The following is a 15,008-nucleotide window of genomic DNA, read 5'->3' as shown; positions in this document are numbered from 1 at the left end:
AGCAAGAAAAGAATGAAAGGAAACCCCATTCAAGGTGGCAAGCGGCTCATGTTTAAGGCTGGGCCGCAATCCAGATATAATACATCAAAAAATATGACTCAGGCAATTACAAAACCTGCTATAGTAAGCATCAGTGGGATGGAGTCTCTGTTGTTTACACCGCTATAAAAGATTATGAAGTTTGACCCTATAAAGTAGCTCACCAAAGCAAATACATATAATTGAAATCAATAGATAGGCAGGCATTCGTCTCTCAGCCTTGATTCAATTCAAAATAACTAACCTTATGAAGAGACAAGAGGAACAAGAGAGAAAACTAATATCAAGCTTTAACTAACATAGAATAAACAATAATAATTTATAAAGTATTTTCACATGTGAAGAATTAGATAAATTAATTGCCAACTCTTCATGGGGGAAAAGATGTTTTGTAGGCTTCCAGAAAGTAGGAAGTCATTCAAATAGCTATGAAATATGAAAACTACTACTATGATACACTCCAACTTTTTTAATCAAAGCAACATCATAAAATTAGAGGCTAAATTGTACATGCCAAAGGGTTACTTATCACAATCTTTTGTTAATAACCAAAATATGTCTGTTTCTACTAGTACAGGTCTTTTCATATCTTCCATTTGTTCCATTTATCCCCAAAGGGTCATTGCATACCAGGAACGAGAATCTTGTGGTTATACAAAAGACTAAAAAATTAATTGTGAATGAGATGTAAGCTTTTGTGAAATAGGGGGCTCTCTGTTGCCTCCGATCAATGAAAGTATTCATTGGTTTCCACTTTTATGTCTAATCTCTCAAAAGGATGCTTCAAAGTTAGCACTCAATGGCTATAACTACCCGATACAAGTTTTCTCTGCAAAAGAAATACATACCATGGCTTGGATCCCACTTGGAGCCAAGCTACAAGTGATGAATTACACTTGTCTGGCAAGTGAACAGACTCACGTGTATTCCTCCCTGTTCACTTGCCATTCACTTGCGCTCCACTTGATCACTACGTGAACAGGGAAGAATACATGTGAGTCTGTTCACTTGCCAGGCAAGTGTAATGCGTCACTTGTAGCTTGGCTCTGAGCTTTCAGTGGATGCAATTGTGTATGGTGTGTGTATCAATTTTTGCCAATTCCTCCCACAGCAGCCCCAAATAACCCCTGAAATGCTTCTCCTAGCTGTGGGGAAACTTAGAAAAAGCTTGAGGGAGGGGGGAATCAGAGGTCTCAGGTGAGGAGGAATTTGGCAAACATAACACACACACACACACACACACACACACACACACACACCTTTGTGTTCAAGAGATCTTGGTGTGATACAAGCCAGTTGCATTAACCAATAGGCTGTTCTGTGCAGCAGATTTCTACTGTTTCTCCCAGAGCATCCAGCATCTCTATTATCCCAGCTGCCACGTTCAAGGACTCCCTCCTTCTCCTTTCTCTCTAGCTTCCTGTTGTTCTCCATCTCCTGCTTGGCACAGTAGCTCATTTTTCTTCCTCCCTCCATCCCTGGCAAATACATCACTGGGTGATATTTCTATCTGTGTCTCATACTGTGCTGTCTTCCCCTTGACTTTTCTGGTTTCCTTGAGTTGCTTTTCAACTCTGCCACCATACTGGTAAAAAAAAATGCATAGCAACATGCAATTTTCCCCAATGAAGCAATGGGGCGTGGCGGGGGGATGTTTAAGCCCTTTCTCCTTGTATGTAACTCCTGAGTCAGACTTGGCTCCTGAGTTCTGAGAATGGAATTAACAAAACATTAATTTTATTTACCTCACTTACACCCCCCTTTCTCCTCCATGGGGACCCAAAGCACCTTGCATCGTTCTCCTCTCCTCCATTTTATCTTCACAAGTACCCTGTGCAGTAGTTTAGGCTGAGAGTGTGTGACTGGCCCAAGGTCACCCAGCCAGCTTCCATGGCAGAGGGGGGATTCGAACCCGGGTCCCCTAGATCTTAGTTTAGTCCAACAGTCTAACCACTACTGTATACCATCTTGTCTAATTGAGAGTTCTTGCGGCACACCCAGGGAAAAGGATGTGAGGATAACGCAATGTAAGATTAGACCGTAGGCCACATTCAATTGTGACAAAGTAACAGAATGTTGGAAATGGGCTATTTCAGCACTGGGATATACTAGGGTACTCCATCTCTGGAAATCTAATTTGGAGCTAGTTCCTACAATCCTGAAAACGTATTAGGTATGTTTCTGCACAGAGGAGCCCTATCTGTCCAGAATCCAGGTATATAGATGTGATCAAATAAAATGGTTCCCCATTTTTTTCTGTTGTTCTACAAAGATAACAGGCAATATTGCCTTAATTCCATGAGCAGAAAGCCCTCATTTTATGAGAAAAAGGCCCCAATAACTGAACTACTGTCTTATGTGCTAATAATTTCTGAATTATAGAAAGATGCTATATATAAAAAATAAGTACATTGATGCAGCCTTAGGCAAGACAAAACAAAACAAATACAAACCAGCCCTTGGATTACTGGCTTCAGGATATGTTTATAGAACCAGTCATCCTATGATAACAATTCTCTTCATCTCTACTATTCTTCAACTTCTATACATACATAATCAAGTGGTACATCTATGAGCCTAAATATCCATTACTGTTTCCAAACCGACCTTAAGTCTTGTTAAACTGGAAGCATGCTACAAGTTCTAGTTTGAAGCTTAATTTGCAGGTGTGTGGACCCACAATTCAGATCACAGCGAGTGGGGAATTTTCCCCTTGCATTGTTTTAATCATCTGAAATGACCTTGGGGAGGGGCTATTTGCTAGTTCCCAGGAACATTCTGGGTTAGGAAAATGGCACGGGAGGGAAGGATTAAGACTCTGCTCCCCATGAACCAGAGTCCTGATCCAAATTTGGCCACTACACACCTGAGAATCTAAGGTGAAACCAGGATCTCTGAGCATATGCCTGCCTGACAGGAACGAGGACAAACACAGCAAGAATGCAACGTGTAGGCAGGCTCAACAAGCAGGAGAGAAAAAGAAATACAACTGATATCTCTATCTACATAATGTTGTCAGAATTTTGTCAGTGGGTCGGAACCAGGCCTTTTTGGCCCATGTTAGAAATAAAGAACCAGCTAGAGTTTGGGAAAAAAGAAATCTTCCAAAAGCTCTGTCCCTGCAGAATAAAGTCGCAGTTCCTGGGAAGGTCTCACCCCTGCACAGGAAACAGTTAAGACCATAAAAGTTAATTGTCTGGGACCTCTTTAAGGGTCCTCTGGCCTTCTACATATAAATCACCAAAAGGGTAAACAACAAACAGCTTATCTTTAGGAAAACAAGATCAAAAAGAGTCCAGTAGCACCTTTAAGACTAACCAATTTTATTATAGCATAAGCTTTCGAGAATCACAGTTCTCTTTGTCAGATGCCTGATCAAAACTGGGCAGATACAGAAGAGGAGGGGGAAAGAGAGAGAAAGAGAGGAAAGAAGGGGGCATAAATCACAAGAGGACAGAATGCAATTAGCATGGAGGCTATCAAAACATTCCTTTGCTTGGAAAACAAGGTGTCTAAAATCCTCAGCCAGTGAAGTGTGAACATTCCTGTGTAATTTACAATGTAGTCAAATACATATCAAAGATGCAGTCTATCACAGAGGTAAAGGATGTGTAGACTTGTGTTTACATGAAGGACTTTCGACGGAACTGTCTTTCAAGAACAAAGACATTGTGATTGATTAAGATGTTAATGAGGCAAGTCTTTGATATTTCCCTAGAAAAGAGGAATGGAACAAGAACTCGGTACCCTTCACTTGCCAACACGCAAAGGCTAGTGCTAGCCTTTGCGGCTGTGCAACGGGGGGTCCCAGAGCTCTGGAATGGGGGGAGGGTAAGTTTTCTTTTCTGTAGTTATCTTATAATGTTGTTGTATCTTGCATGCTAACTTGTATTCTGTATCTATCTTCATAGTGCTTTAGTAGTCAGTAGGCTGGGCCCAAGCCTGGTGCCTTGCCCAACTGTTTTTTATTATTATTATTATTATTATGTCTTTACAAATAAAGAACTTCCAGTCTTGCATAAGACCTTCTCACTGCTGGCACATTATTCTCAGCAGAGACATCAGTTTAGTACTAGGGAAAGATCAAGTGAGGTTGCACTCTTTACATGCCTATGGTAAGAGGCAAACCCAAGCAGCTGGTGGACTAGTCCCTGGTTGCAGAGAGCCCATTTCCACAACACATACATAAAGAGCTTTAGCATGAGATGATTCCAAAGCACTGTAGTTCCACTTCCAACTGCACCGTTAAAGCTGTGGGCTTCTAATGTTCCCAGAAACAGATCAGGACACGGAGGGTGTATTGGAAGAAATGCTCAATTGTCCCAGCAACTATGGCTAGTGTAAAGTGGCGCCAAGATGTGTAAACAGAGCACAGCTGGGAAAATGAAAGTCAGCAGGCAGTTTTCACGTGCACCCCAGAGATAGAGTTCCGTTCACCAACGGGTGAAGGGGGACTGATGTTGCAGGGGGCTGAACTGTTACCTTTTTAAAAAAGAAACCAATATTTGTACACTCCAGCTACACGAGCCAATAATAATTTGGGGGTATGACTCTGCTTAGCATAATTTACTGATCTTGTTCTGTTAAAATCTCCAACAGACGAAATCAGTGTTGATGTGTCAGAATCACAAAGCACGTGAGGGTGCATGGGATGACCTATCGTTGACATCTTCCCTCATTTTTGTTTAAGTTAATAAAGTTGGAGGGGGGAATGAAGGATATTTAGCAAAAAGAGGCATGCAGGTAAAGTGAGTTAAATCCTCCCACCTGCCTGCCTCCCCATAACCTGCCCCTCTGAATACTTTTCCCCCAGCTGGGTTCACTTCCAATATCAGAGATCCGAAGAAGGAAAAAACATTTGGAGGAACTGTCTGTGGAGGAAGGAAACACCACCCAGCAGAGGTCTTTTAAGGCACCTTCTGCCAGATCCAGGGCTTTTTTTCAGCAGGAACGTGGTGGAACGGAGTTCCGGAACCTCTTGAAAATGGTCACATGGCTGGTGGCCCCGCCCCTCTGATCTCCAGACAGAGGGGAGTTGAGATTGCGGCGCGAAGGGCAATCTCAACTCCCCTCTGTTTGGAGATCAGGGGGGCGGGGCCACCAGCCATGTGACCATTTTCTTCAAGGGCAACCCACTGAGTTCCACCACCTCTTTTCCCAGAAAAAAAGCCCTGGCCAGATCTTTTAACTGGAGATGCTGGGGACTGAATCTGGAACCTTCTGCATGCCTAGCCAAAGTTGTACTACCAAGGCACGGCCCATATTAGTCCCCTAAACATGCCAACACATCTCCTAAAATTCATCTCTGCACATTATATTGCATTCTGCAATAATTTTCTCAAGTCCAACATTAATTAATTATCAGGAATGATGAATCAGAAAGAAGTAAAAGCAAACACACCTTTAATGATACATTTTAAACAGACTAACTAATCATTTAGATTAATAAAAAATTTAAAAGAATTTTAGGCTGGACACAGATGACCACTCTGCTCCCCAACGGGCGTAATAGGCCAATCATTGCTGGGTTGAGCGTAAATTCAATATTTTCTGTTCTAAAAGGTTTTGTACTTTTTAGTAGCGAAAACCTGTGTTATCGGAGACAACAGCTGGACAACATAAATGAATGTCTCTCTACGCTACAGATAATGAATGTCTGTATCATACTGATTTCAACTTACTTAACAACATCATCAGTCTGCAGCCTTAGGGGGGTGTCTGTACAGTAGCTTACTTCCTTCTTGCTTCAAATGCTCAGATGGTCACATGCAAAAATGCCCTTGCAGCTGCCCATATCTTCTATGAAGGCAGGCAGGGAGGCCAACATGGACTGAAGTGTTGTTTGTCAACCATCATTTGCATTATGCAAACACATCTAAACTGTGAAATAAGCCCTGCACAGACATGCCCTTGGAAAAATAATATTGTATACTTTATGCAATATTGAAACTTCCAGTTTAAAAGCTTTGTAAATGCATGGGTCACAACAATCCAATTCACAAGTGTACAGGATACCTGCTGTTCCATACTGGACTATGTTTAAAAAACATTGCAAGAAGAACAGAAACTTTGTGAAGAACAAACTGATCTGTATCCTCTGTGAAAACAGAGATGAAACAGATAAACCCAATGCAGAAGATCATAATTTAACAATTTTTAAAAACTTAAGCTTGCCATATGAAATCCAGCTAGACTTGTTAAACAACAGCATGGATTCTTTCTCTCTTTACAATAAAATATAAAATCCATACACTGTTTCTTTTGCTCTGATTTGGCGAAGACGTACAGTGTGGTGTAAAGGTTCTCTGTTGAGCTCTTTTTTAAAATGCAGAATTCTGTTTTCAATCTGACCAGCAGATTGTTCTAAAAGAAGACCATCCTGACCTTCAGGTTGCATGGAACTTTGGACCTGCTGTCACAATAATGTCAGCATAGGGAGCAGCTTGAGCCACTTCGACAGCCAATTGTTTCTTGAGAACAAGCAAGCTGTAGAACATAGTTGCAACTTCTTCATGGTTCTTGTCGATACAGAGGGTCAGAAAACTGACAGACTTTGCTCCTGTCTGGTTGCTGAGCTGTACAAGGGAATGAAAGCAGACAAGCAATGAGATGAGGTTGATTCTGCACCTGAAGATGAGAGCAAGCCTCTGCATGACAAAGAAAGAATGCACTTCGGGCATTATATTTCATGGCAGGGATTGCTGAGGGAAGACATGGGGGTGGGTTTTACTGTGGATTACTCTTTCCCATTCATACACCAACTACTTCATACATAGACGTAACTATTTGCCACTCACAACATTAACTGTGCAATTAACTGTGCAATAGATCTTGTCTCTACGGAAGGCAACGGCAATGGGGAAGGCAATGGCAAACCACCCCGTAACAAAAAGTCTGCCAAGACAACGTCGTGATGCGACATCCAACCATGGGTCAGAAATGACTCGGTGCTTGCAACCTTTACCTTTAGATCTTGTCTCATCATGGAAGGATCTGCGCCTTTCTCATGAATAAATTTGCTTACAAAGAAACCATGAAACCTGCAGCTTTGCACAAGCACTTCTTATAAGAAACAGAAGCTGGGCTGTGTATCTCCTTTCGGCAGAAGTGGGTCAGTCTATTCTTTTAGTGTTACCGGCAGAAAAGGAGGCGGGGTGGGACACACAATCCTTTCACCAGCCTGCAGCAAGAGCGCTGCTAACAGGGCTTCTTGACACAATGGCTTGGATCCTATGCAGCGCTTTAACGATCTAACTGTAGTTCCATTAGTGTATTATATCTGTGCAAGCACAATAATTTGTGTTGTGCTCAAGCATTATTCCCTTTTACAGGTGCTGCTTCTGTAATCTCTTGCAGAAAACAGGAGACAGAAACCCCCACTAAGCTCTTGTGGGACACCAACAACGATCTGCCTGCACTCAGTTCAAGGTACTGGTTATTACATGCAAAGCCCTTCACGACCTTAGTCCAGCCTACCTATGGGACCGCCTCCCTCCCTATGTTCCTCCACGGCAGCTTCGCTCATCTGAACAGGGTCTCCTGCAGGTGCCAGCCTGTGCATGGGCGAAATCAACAGCAGCCCATACATGGGCCTTCTCTGTGGTGGCCCCTACCCTATGGAACGGCCAGGAGCCCCCACACTCCTGGCTTTCCACAAACAATGCAAAACTGAGAGCCAAACTACAAGTGACGTCTTACACAGGTTGGACACTAGTCGGCTTCCCTCAAGTTCTGATGGGAAATGTAGGCGTCCTGGTTTTACAGCTTGGCTCTCCATTACAGCTGCAAGACCAGTATGCCTACATTTCCCATCAAAACTTGAGGGAAGCCGACTAGTGTCCAACCTGTGTAAGACGTCACTTTTAGTTCGGCTCTGAGTTATTCAAAAAGGACTTTTTCTCAGCTAAGAGGGTGGTATTGTAGGAAAGGGATCCCAGATGTTTCGCAAATGAGTTAGAAACCATAGATTTCACCATTATGTTGCCTTACATATTAATTGTTGCTTTAAATATGTACTCCTATATCCTACCTGTGCTTTATGTTGTTCAATGTAAGTCCTAGAATTGATTATGTTCTGTTTCAGCAATTCCTCAACCCCATACTGGATCCTTGCTAATACTATGTCTTTGTAAACTTATACTCTTTTACCCCATGACATTGTTTATGGAAATGTTCTTGACACTGTATGGAAATGCCTGCCCTTGTCTTTGCCATTGATTGTACTAATCTCACACTAAGGCTGTTTCCACACGGCTTACCTTATTCTGCAAAATAGCAAAATCTTGCGAGAAGACACTGTTATCACGCGAGAAGACGCTGTTATCGCACAAGAAGACGCGATAACAGCAATTTCTCGCGAGATTTTGCTATTTTGCAGAATAAGGTAAGCCGTGTGGAAATGGCCTATGTAATCTGCCTTGAGTCTCAGTGAGAAAGGCGGAATATAAATGACATAAATAAAATAAATAAATAAATGCTAAAAGTGCAAGCAGAATGATGCCATGGGATCCAAGCAAATGCGTTCCCTTTGCTCAGAGAAGTATCACCTGCATAGTATCACCTGTATCACCTGCATAGCTGCGTTAGTCACACTTGTATATGGCCCCTCAGGGACAAGCAGGCATTGTGCAGAGGAAAGATAGGTTGACAGAGATAGAAGCTGGAATTATAAGATATGTAAGCGCATCAAAAATACATGCATATGGGACATTTTACATTTATAATGGAACTGGAATGTAACCTTTGATTTTATTTGAGGAATAGCTGATCTCACACAAATTCCTTTGCAAAATAGTAAGACAAAGTAACAAAAAGATGTCTCACCCGAAAAGTATTTAATAATGCTAAAGTTCTCTTATTCCTCCTCTTTTCTTCACAATCTAGACTGCTCTCGTGAAGTTCCTGCATAGGAGATTGACACAGAGCTTGCAATAAGCTGTGCACAAAGATAAATGTTTGCACAAAAATAAACCTTTGTCTTTCCTTCTGCTGTATTATCCCTGTGATGATGAAACAGATGATTTCTGAATGAATGTTTAAATTGGGGTGTGTGTGTGTGTCTTACCAGTATAAACCCTGCAAAGAACATAATTTCCATGAAAGATCTTTTTTAAAGGTTGTAATTTTTCAAATAACTGAAATGCTTAACAAACACTATGAATGTACGAATGTTGACCTTTTGGAATGAAATAAAATACCAGCCAATAATGGAAGTCAGCAAATACTTGAAGTCGTTATAGTAGCGGTATTAACGTACATGGTGCTTCATGAAGTAACTAAAGCAAGTAACAAATCCCAGGCCCAAGAAGCTTGCAATTTAAGACAGAGGGGTCACACAGATAATGGGATGATATGTGCAGATAGTTACATGCACTTAGGCTTAGTTTAAGCAGTAGGTAAGGACAAACTCTAGGATATGTTAGACCGTCTTAATTATCAGCTTGCCATTTTTAAGTTCTATTAATTTATCTTAATGGGTTGGATCCAAAGTTAAGTCACTAATAAACTCAAATTTTCGTTGGCTTTCCTCTCTCCAGCAGCCTGTTGCAACTTCCCCCTCCAGGTAGGGTTGCCAGCTCCCAGCTGGGAAATTCTTGGAGATCTGGGGGATGAAAGCTGTAGAAACCTGGAGAAAGTGGGGCTTGGAGAGGGAAAGGACCTTGGCATGGCATAATTCCATAGAGTCCACCCCCCAAAGTAGCCATTTTCTCCTGGTGAACTGATCTCTGTGGCCTGGAGACCAGTTATAATTCCAGGAGATCTCCAGCCATTACCTGGAGGCTGGCAACCCTACCTCCAGGCCAGTGATAAGGGTCAAGGGCAAGAAGATGCCATGCAGCATGGGGAGCTGAAAAGAGGAGGAGAAACATCAGGAATTGCTTTCCCTTCCCATTCTAAGAATGATTTAATCCCTGTTCTTATGGAAGAGGGAGATTCGTGCTGAGTTTCCTCCTGACAGCAGCTCCCCATGTGGCACAGCATCTTGTTCCACAATATTCCTTGACACCAACAGTGGCATTGGGGGAAAGTATGTGCAGGAGGCTCCTGGAGGAGAGGGCAATTGCTTTCCACAATCTACCATGTCAACGTAACTTTTACTGCAAAGTTAAAAACAGGGAGAAAACGTACACAGAAATAAATTAATCTACAATCATAGTTAGCTATCCATAACAAGTGTTATTCCACCATTTATACCCTTGATTCATGGAATTTTTCTAAGATACCTAAGCATAGTTCCACTCTTGAATAGCTACTCCTTTTTTTTTTTTTTTTTTAAATTTTTTTATTGGGTTAGAACATTAATATTTTTACATTACATTACATTCAATTTTTCCCTAATTTTTCGTTTCTAACCCCCTCCCTTTCCCCCCCTTTTGTTGACTTCCAACAGCTTTCCCACCCTCTGTCCCTTTTCCCTTACTTCTATTAATTTCCTCTGTCTAAAACAAATCTATATTCTCCATTATATTAAGCAGTACATCTTTAACTCTTTTACTTATTATACATCCAAACTATACTTCTTTAGATAAACAATTTATCCCATTTTCCAATTTTAAATATTTCTATATATCATAAACCATAAAAATTTCCCACATTTAAATCAAACAATTTGATTTGTTCTCTATATATTAATCATTTCTTCTTTTTATAGTATTTCTATATAACTCATCACATAGTCAGTCGTTTTAACTCTTCTATACATTCAGTTTGGTGCATATAAGTCTTATCAAGTAAAAAAAAAAAATATTGTTAATTACTCAATCCTCATGTTTAAACCGTTAATTATTCTCTATCAATATTCTATCAATTAACCTTTACATATCTATATATATATCTCAATCAATTAATTAATCTAACTGCTTATAAATTCACATTTCTCTTCCTCCCCCGGTAAAGTCACCCCTCTCTTTTATACTTTTATTGTACTTCAGTAGTTCTCAAACTGCCACAGTTTTCCTCCCACCTCCCACTTCTTCTCCAGATATTGTTTCAGCTTCTCCCAGTCTGTGTTAAACTGCCCTGAGTCCAGATCTCTCAGTTTTCTTGTCATCTTGTCCATTTCAGCCATATACAGCAATTTGTAGATCCAATCTTCAATAGTTGGCACTTCTTGTACTTTCCATTTCTGCGCATACAAAAGTCTAGCTGCTGCAGTCATATAAAATATCAACGTCCTATGATGGGCTGGAATTCCCTCCATTCCCAAGTTTAGCAGCAGGAGTTCTGGGTTCTTATTTATTTGAAACTGTAAAATTTCACTCATTTCTCTTATTATTTCCCCCCAGAACTGCCTAGCTACCTCACACGACCACCACATATGATAGAGGGAGCCCTCATGCTTCCTACATTTCCAGCATTTATTAGAAGTGTTCAAGTTCCCTAGCGCAATCTTCTTTGGTGTCATGTACCAACGATAGATCATTTTGAAAATGTTCTCTTTAATATTAATACATGTCGTTGTCTTCATTGTAGTTTTCCACAAGTATTCCCATGCCTCCATTGTTATTTCTTTATTGAAATTTATAGCCCATTTCACCATCTGTGTTTTAACTATCTCATCCTCAGTGTACCATTTCAACAATACTTGGTATACCTTGGATATTCTTTTCTTGTCTTCTTTAAGAAGGGTCTGCTCTAGTTCCAAGTTCTCTGTTCGTATGCCCCCTTTTGCAGAGTCCGAATTATATAAGTCTCTAATCTGTCTGTACTGGAACCAATCATAGTTAGGTGATAGTTCCTCTTGCGTCTTTATTCTAAGTTTAGATACTTCAGTTTTAGTTATTTCTTTGTACGTTAAACATTGTTGTTCATTATCAACAGCTCTCGGATCTATCACCTCATATAGAACCACCCACAAGGGGGTTCCTTCTTGTAGGTAAATTCTGTACTTCTTCCAGATTATATATAAACTTCTCCTTACAAAATGATGCAGGAACATCGAGTTGACCTTTACTTTGTCATGCCATAGGTATGCGTGCCATCCAAAAATTTTTTTATATCCCTCTAGGGCTAATAGTTTCTTATTCTTTAATGTCATCCACTCTTTTAACCAAACTAGGCAGATTGCATCATGGTAAAGTCTCAGGTTGGGCAGTTGCATTCCGCCTCTTTCCTTTGCATCTTGTAGAACTTTTACTTTCACTCGAGGCTTCTTGCCTGCCCAAACAAAATCTGATATTTTCCTCTGCCATTTTTCAAATTGCTTAGAGTCTCTGATGATTGGTATTGTCTGTAGCAAAAACATTACTCTTGGTAACACATTCATCTTAACTGCTGCAATCCTGCCCAACCATGACAAATTCAGTCTATTCCATTTGATCAAGTCTCTCTCTATCTGAGTCCATAATTTTTCATAATTATTCTTGAACAAATCTATATTTTTTGCAGTCAGCTCAACTCCCAAATATTTCACCTTACTAGTTACTTCACAGTCCGTTGTTTCCATTAACAATTGTTGTTTCTGCTTAGTCATGTTTTTACATAATATCTTTGACTTCTTTTTGTTAATGAAGAAACCTGCCAAGTCACCAAACTCCTTGATCTTATCTATCACTTTTGGCATGTTCTCCAATGGATCTTCTACAATTAACATTATGTCATCTGCAAATGCTCTAACCTTGTATGAATAGTCCTTTATTTTTATTCCTCGTATTTCCTCATCTTGTCGTATTTGTATCATCAGAATCTCCAATACTAAAATGAACAACAATGGAGATAACGGGCAACCTTGTCTTGTTCCTTTACTAATCGTCAATTTCTTGGTCAGTTCATCATTCACTACAATTGCTGCAGTCTGGTCTCTATAAATTTCTTTAATTGCTCTGATGAATCTTTCTCCCAATTGTAGCTTTTCCATAGTGGCAAACAAAAAATCCCAGTTTAAATTGTCAAACGCTTTTTCAGCGTCTACAAAGAAGAAACCAACCTCTTTATCACAACGCTTGTCATAGTATTCAATAGCATTGATCACTGTCCTTAAATTGTCTCTTATTTGTCTGTCCGGCAAAAAGCCTGCTTGTTCTTCCTCTATGACTTCCGAGAGCCACCCCTTCAGTCTCTCCGCCAATATCTTCGCAAAAATTTTATAATCATTGTTAAGTAATGATATAGGCCTGTAATTTTTCACGTTAGTCAGATCTTGGCCCTCTTTTGGGATCAATGATATATTCGCTTCGCTCCAAGTGTCTGGAATTCTTTGATCCCTAAAAACTCCGTTCATCACCTCTTTTAGGAATGGTGCCAGTTCGTTGGCCATTGTCTTATAAAATTTAGCCGTAAGTCCATCTGGCCCTGGCGCCTTTCCTAGATTTGCGAATTGTATTGCCTTACTTATTTCCTCATCAGTTACTTCACTGTTCAACTTATTTCTCCAAGCTTCCGAAATCTCTGGAAGTTTGGTTTTCTCCAAATATGATGCTATTGATTCTTTGGTTACTTCTTTTTTATTATACAGCTTAGCATAGAATTTATAAAAGGCTCTACTAATGGTAGTTTGCTCCAGGTACGTTTTATTTTCTTCACAAATTTTATTTATTATTTTCTTTTCCCTTTTCTTCTTCAATTGCCATGCCAAATATTTCCCAGGTTTATTAGCACCCTCAAAAGCTTTTTGATTCAGTCTTTTAAGGTTCCACTCCAATTCTTTATTACTCATTGCTGTTAACTGTTCTTGAAGAATTTTGATTTCCTGATGTATTTTCTTTTTCCCTGGTCTCTTTTTTAACTGTACTTCTTTGGCCTTTATTTTCTCCTCAATCTCTTGTCTTTTCTCCTCTTTCTTTTTCCTTGCTCTGCCATTTAAGTCCATTAGTATGCCCCTTACAACCGCCTTGTACGCGTCCCAAACTTTACTGGTTGGTACTTCTTTATTCACGTTGTATTGTATAAAAAACTTTGTCTCTCTTCTCAATATTTCCATATTCTCACTTTCCTGTAACAAGTCCTCATTTATTCTCCAGGCTTTCCTTTTTCTCCTTTTTCCAAGTTTCCACATGATTGGATTGTGATCTGAGCCTACCATCGGCATTATTTCTACCTCCTTAGTCCATAACGCTAAGTCCTTTGAGGCCCAGATCATATCAATTCTTGATAATGTAAGATGCCTTGCAGAATAAAAAGTAAACTGTTTGGTTTTAGGATATTCTCTCCTCCATACGTCTTCGAGAGTCTCTTGTTGAATCAACTCAAAAAAAAGCTTTGGCAATAGTCCTCTTTTCTTTTGTGCTGTTGTAGTCTTTTTGTCTAGTTCCAAATCTGTCACTCCATTGAAATCTCCAGCAAGAATTATCTGGTCATATACAAGATCGTCTAAATGCTTCCTTAAATCCTCAAAGAAGCTTTCCTTTGCACCGTTAGGTGCATAAAGTCCGACTACCAACACTCTCTTTAAATTCCAATTACATTCCACTGCTACAAATCTAGCTTCCACATCTCTCATAACAAATTTTGGCTGCAGCTCCTCTTTTATGTACAACACCACTCCTCTTTTTTTCTTGTTAGAGGCCGCTACAAATTCTTTGCCCAATTTTCCAGATTTTAAATATTTTACATCCTGTTTTCTAATATGGGTCTCCTGCAAACAAACAATATCACATTTTTGTTTTAGTAGCCAATGAAAAATATTTTTCCTCTTATTCGGTGAGTTTAGTCCATTTACATTCCAAGATAATACTTTACACTCCATATTCATGGTTTTGTTGGTAAGTCTTTTTCATTGTCCTTGATAAATCTCTCCATCTCCCGCTCAGATCTGATGCGTTTTTTTGCCCCTCCAAACTCAAAGGACACTCCTTCCGGTAACTCCCATCTGTATCTGATATTCATGTCCTTCAAAGTCTGAATTAGCACTCTATATTTTTTCCTGTCCATTAACACTGATCTGGGCAGTTCCTTCATTATGATAATCGTCTTGCCATCAATCTCCAATGGATCTTGAAATTGTTTTGTCACAATCCTCTCTTTCATGTTTC

At 40.0% G+C, this 15,008-nt stretch overlaps 1 protein-coding gene across 1 annotated transcript in view; it reads right to left on the bottom strand.

Annotated features, from left to right (window-relative positions):
• Nucleotides 1-6,425: 6,425 nt before the first annotated feature.
• RAD21L1 (RAD21 cohesin complex component like 1) overlaps nt 6,426-15,008 on the bottom strand; it is a 44,772-nt gene continuing 36,189 nt past the window's right edge. Inside the window, exons 12-14 of the mRNA XM_054980477.1 lie at nt 9,833-9,886; nt 8,863-8,940; nt 6,426-6,614 (exon numbers count right to left, since the gene is read on the bottom strand). Of these exons, the coding sequence (XP_054836452.1) occupies nt 6,426-6,614; nt 8,863-8,940; nt 9,833-9,886 (321 nt within the window). The remainder of the gene's footprint in view (nt 6,615-8,862; nt 8,941-9,832; nt 9,887-15,008) is intronic.

Source organism: Eublepharis macularius, chromosome 5 (genome assembly GCF_028583425.1).
Source record: "Eublepharis macularius isolate TG4126 chromosome 5, MPM_Emac_v1.0, whole genome shotgun sequence".
NCBI lineage: Eukaryota > Metazoa > Chordata > Lepidosauria > Squamata > Eublepharidae > Eublepharis > Eublepharis macularius.
This window is presented reverse-complemented; position numbering and strand designations above follow the sequence as displayed.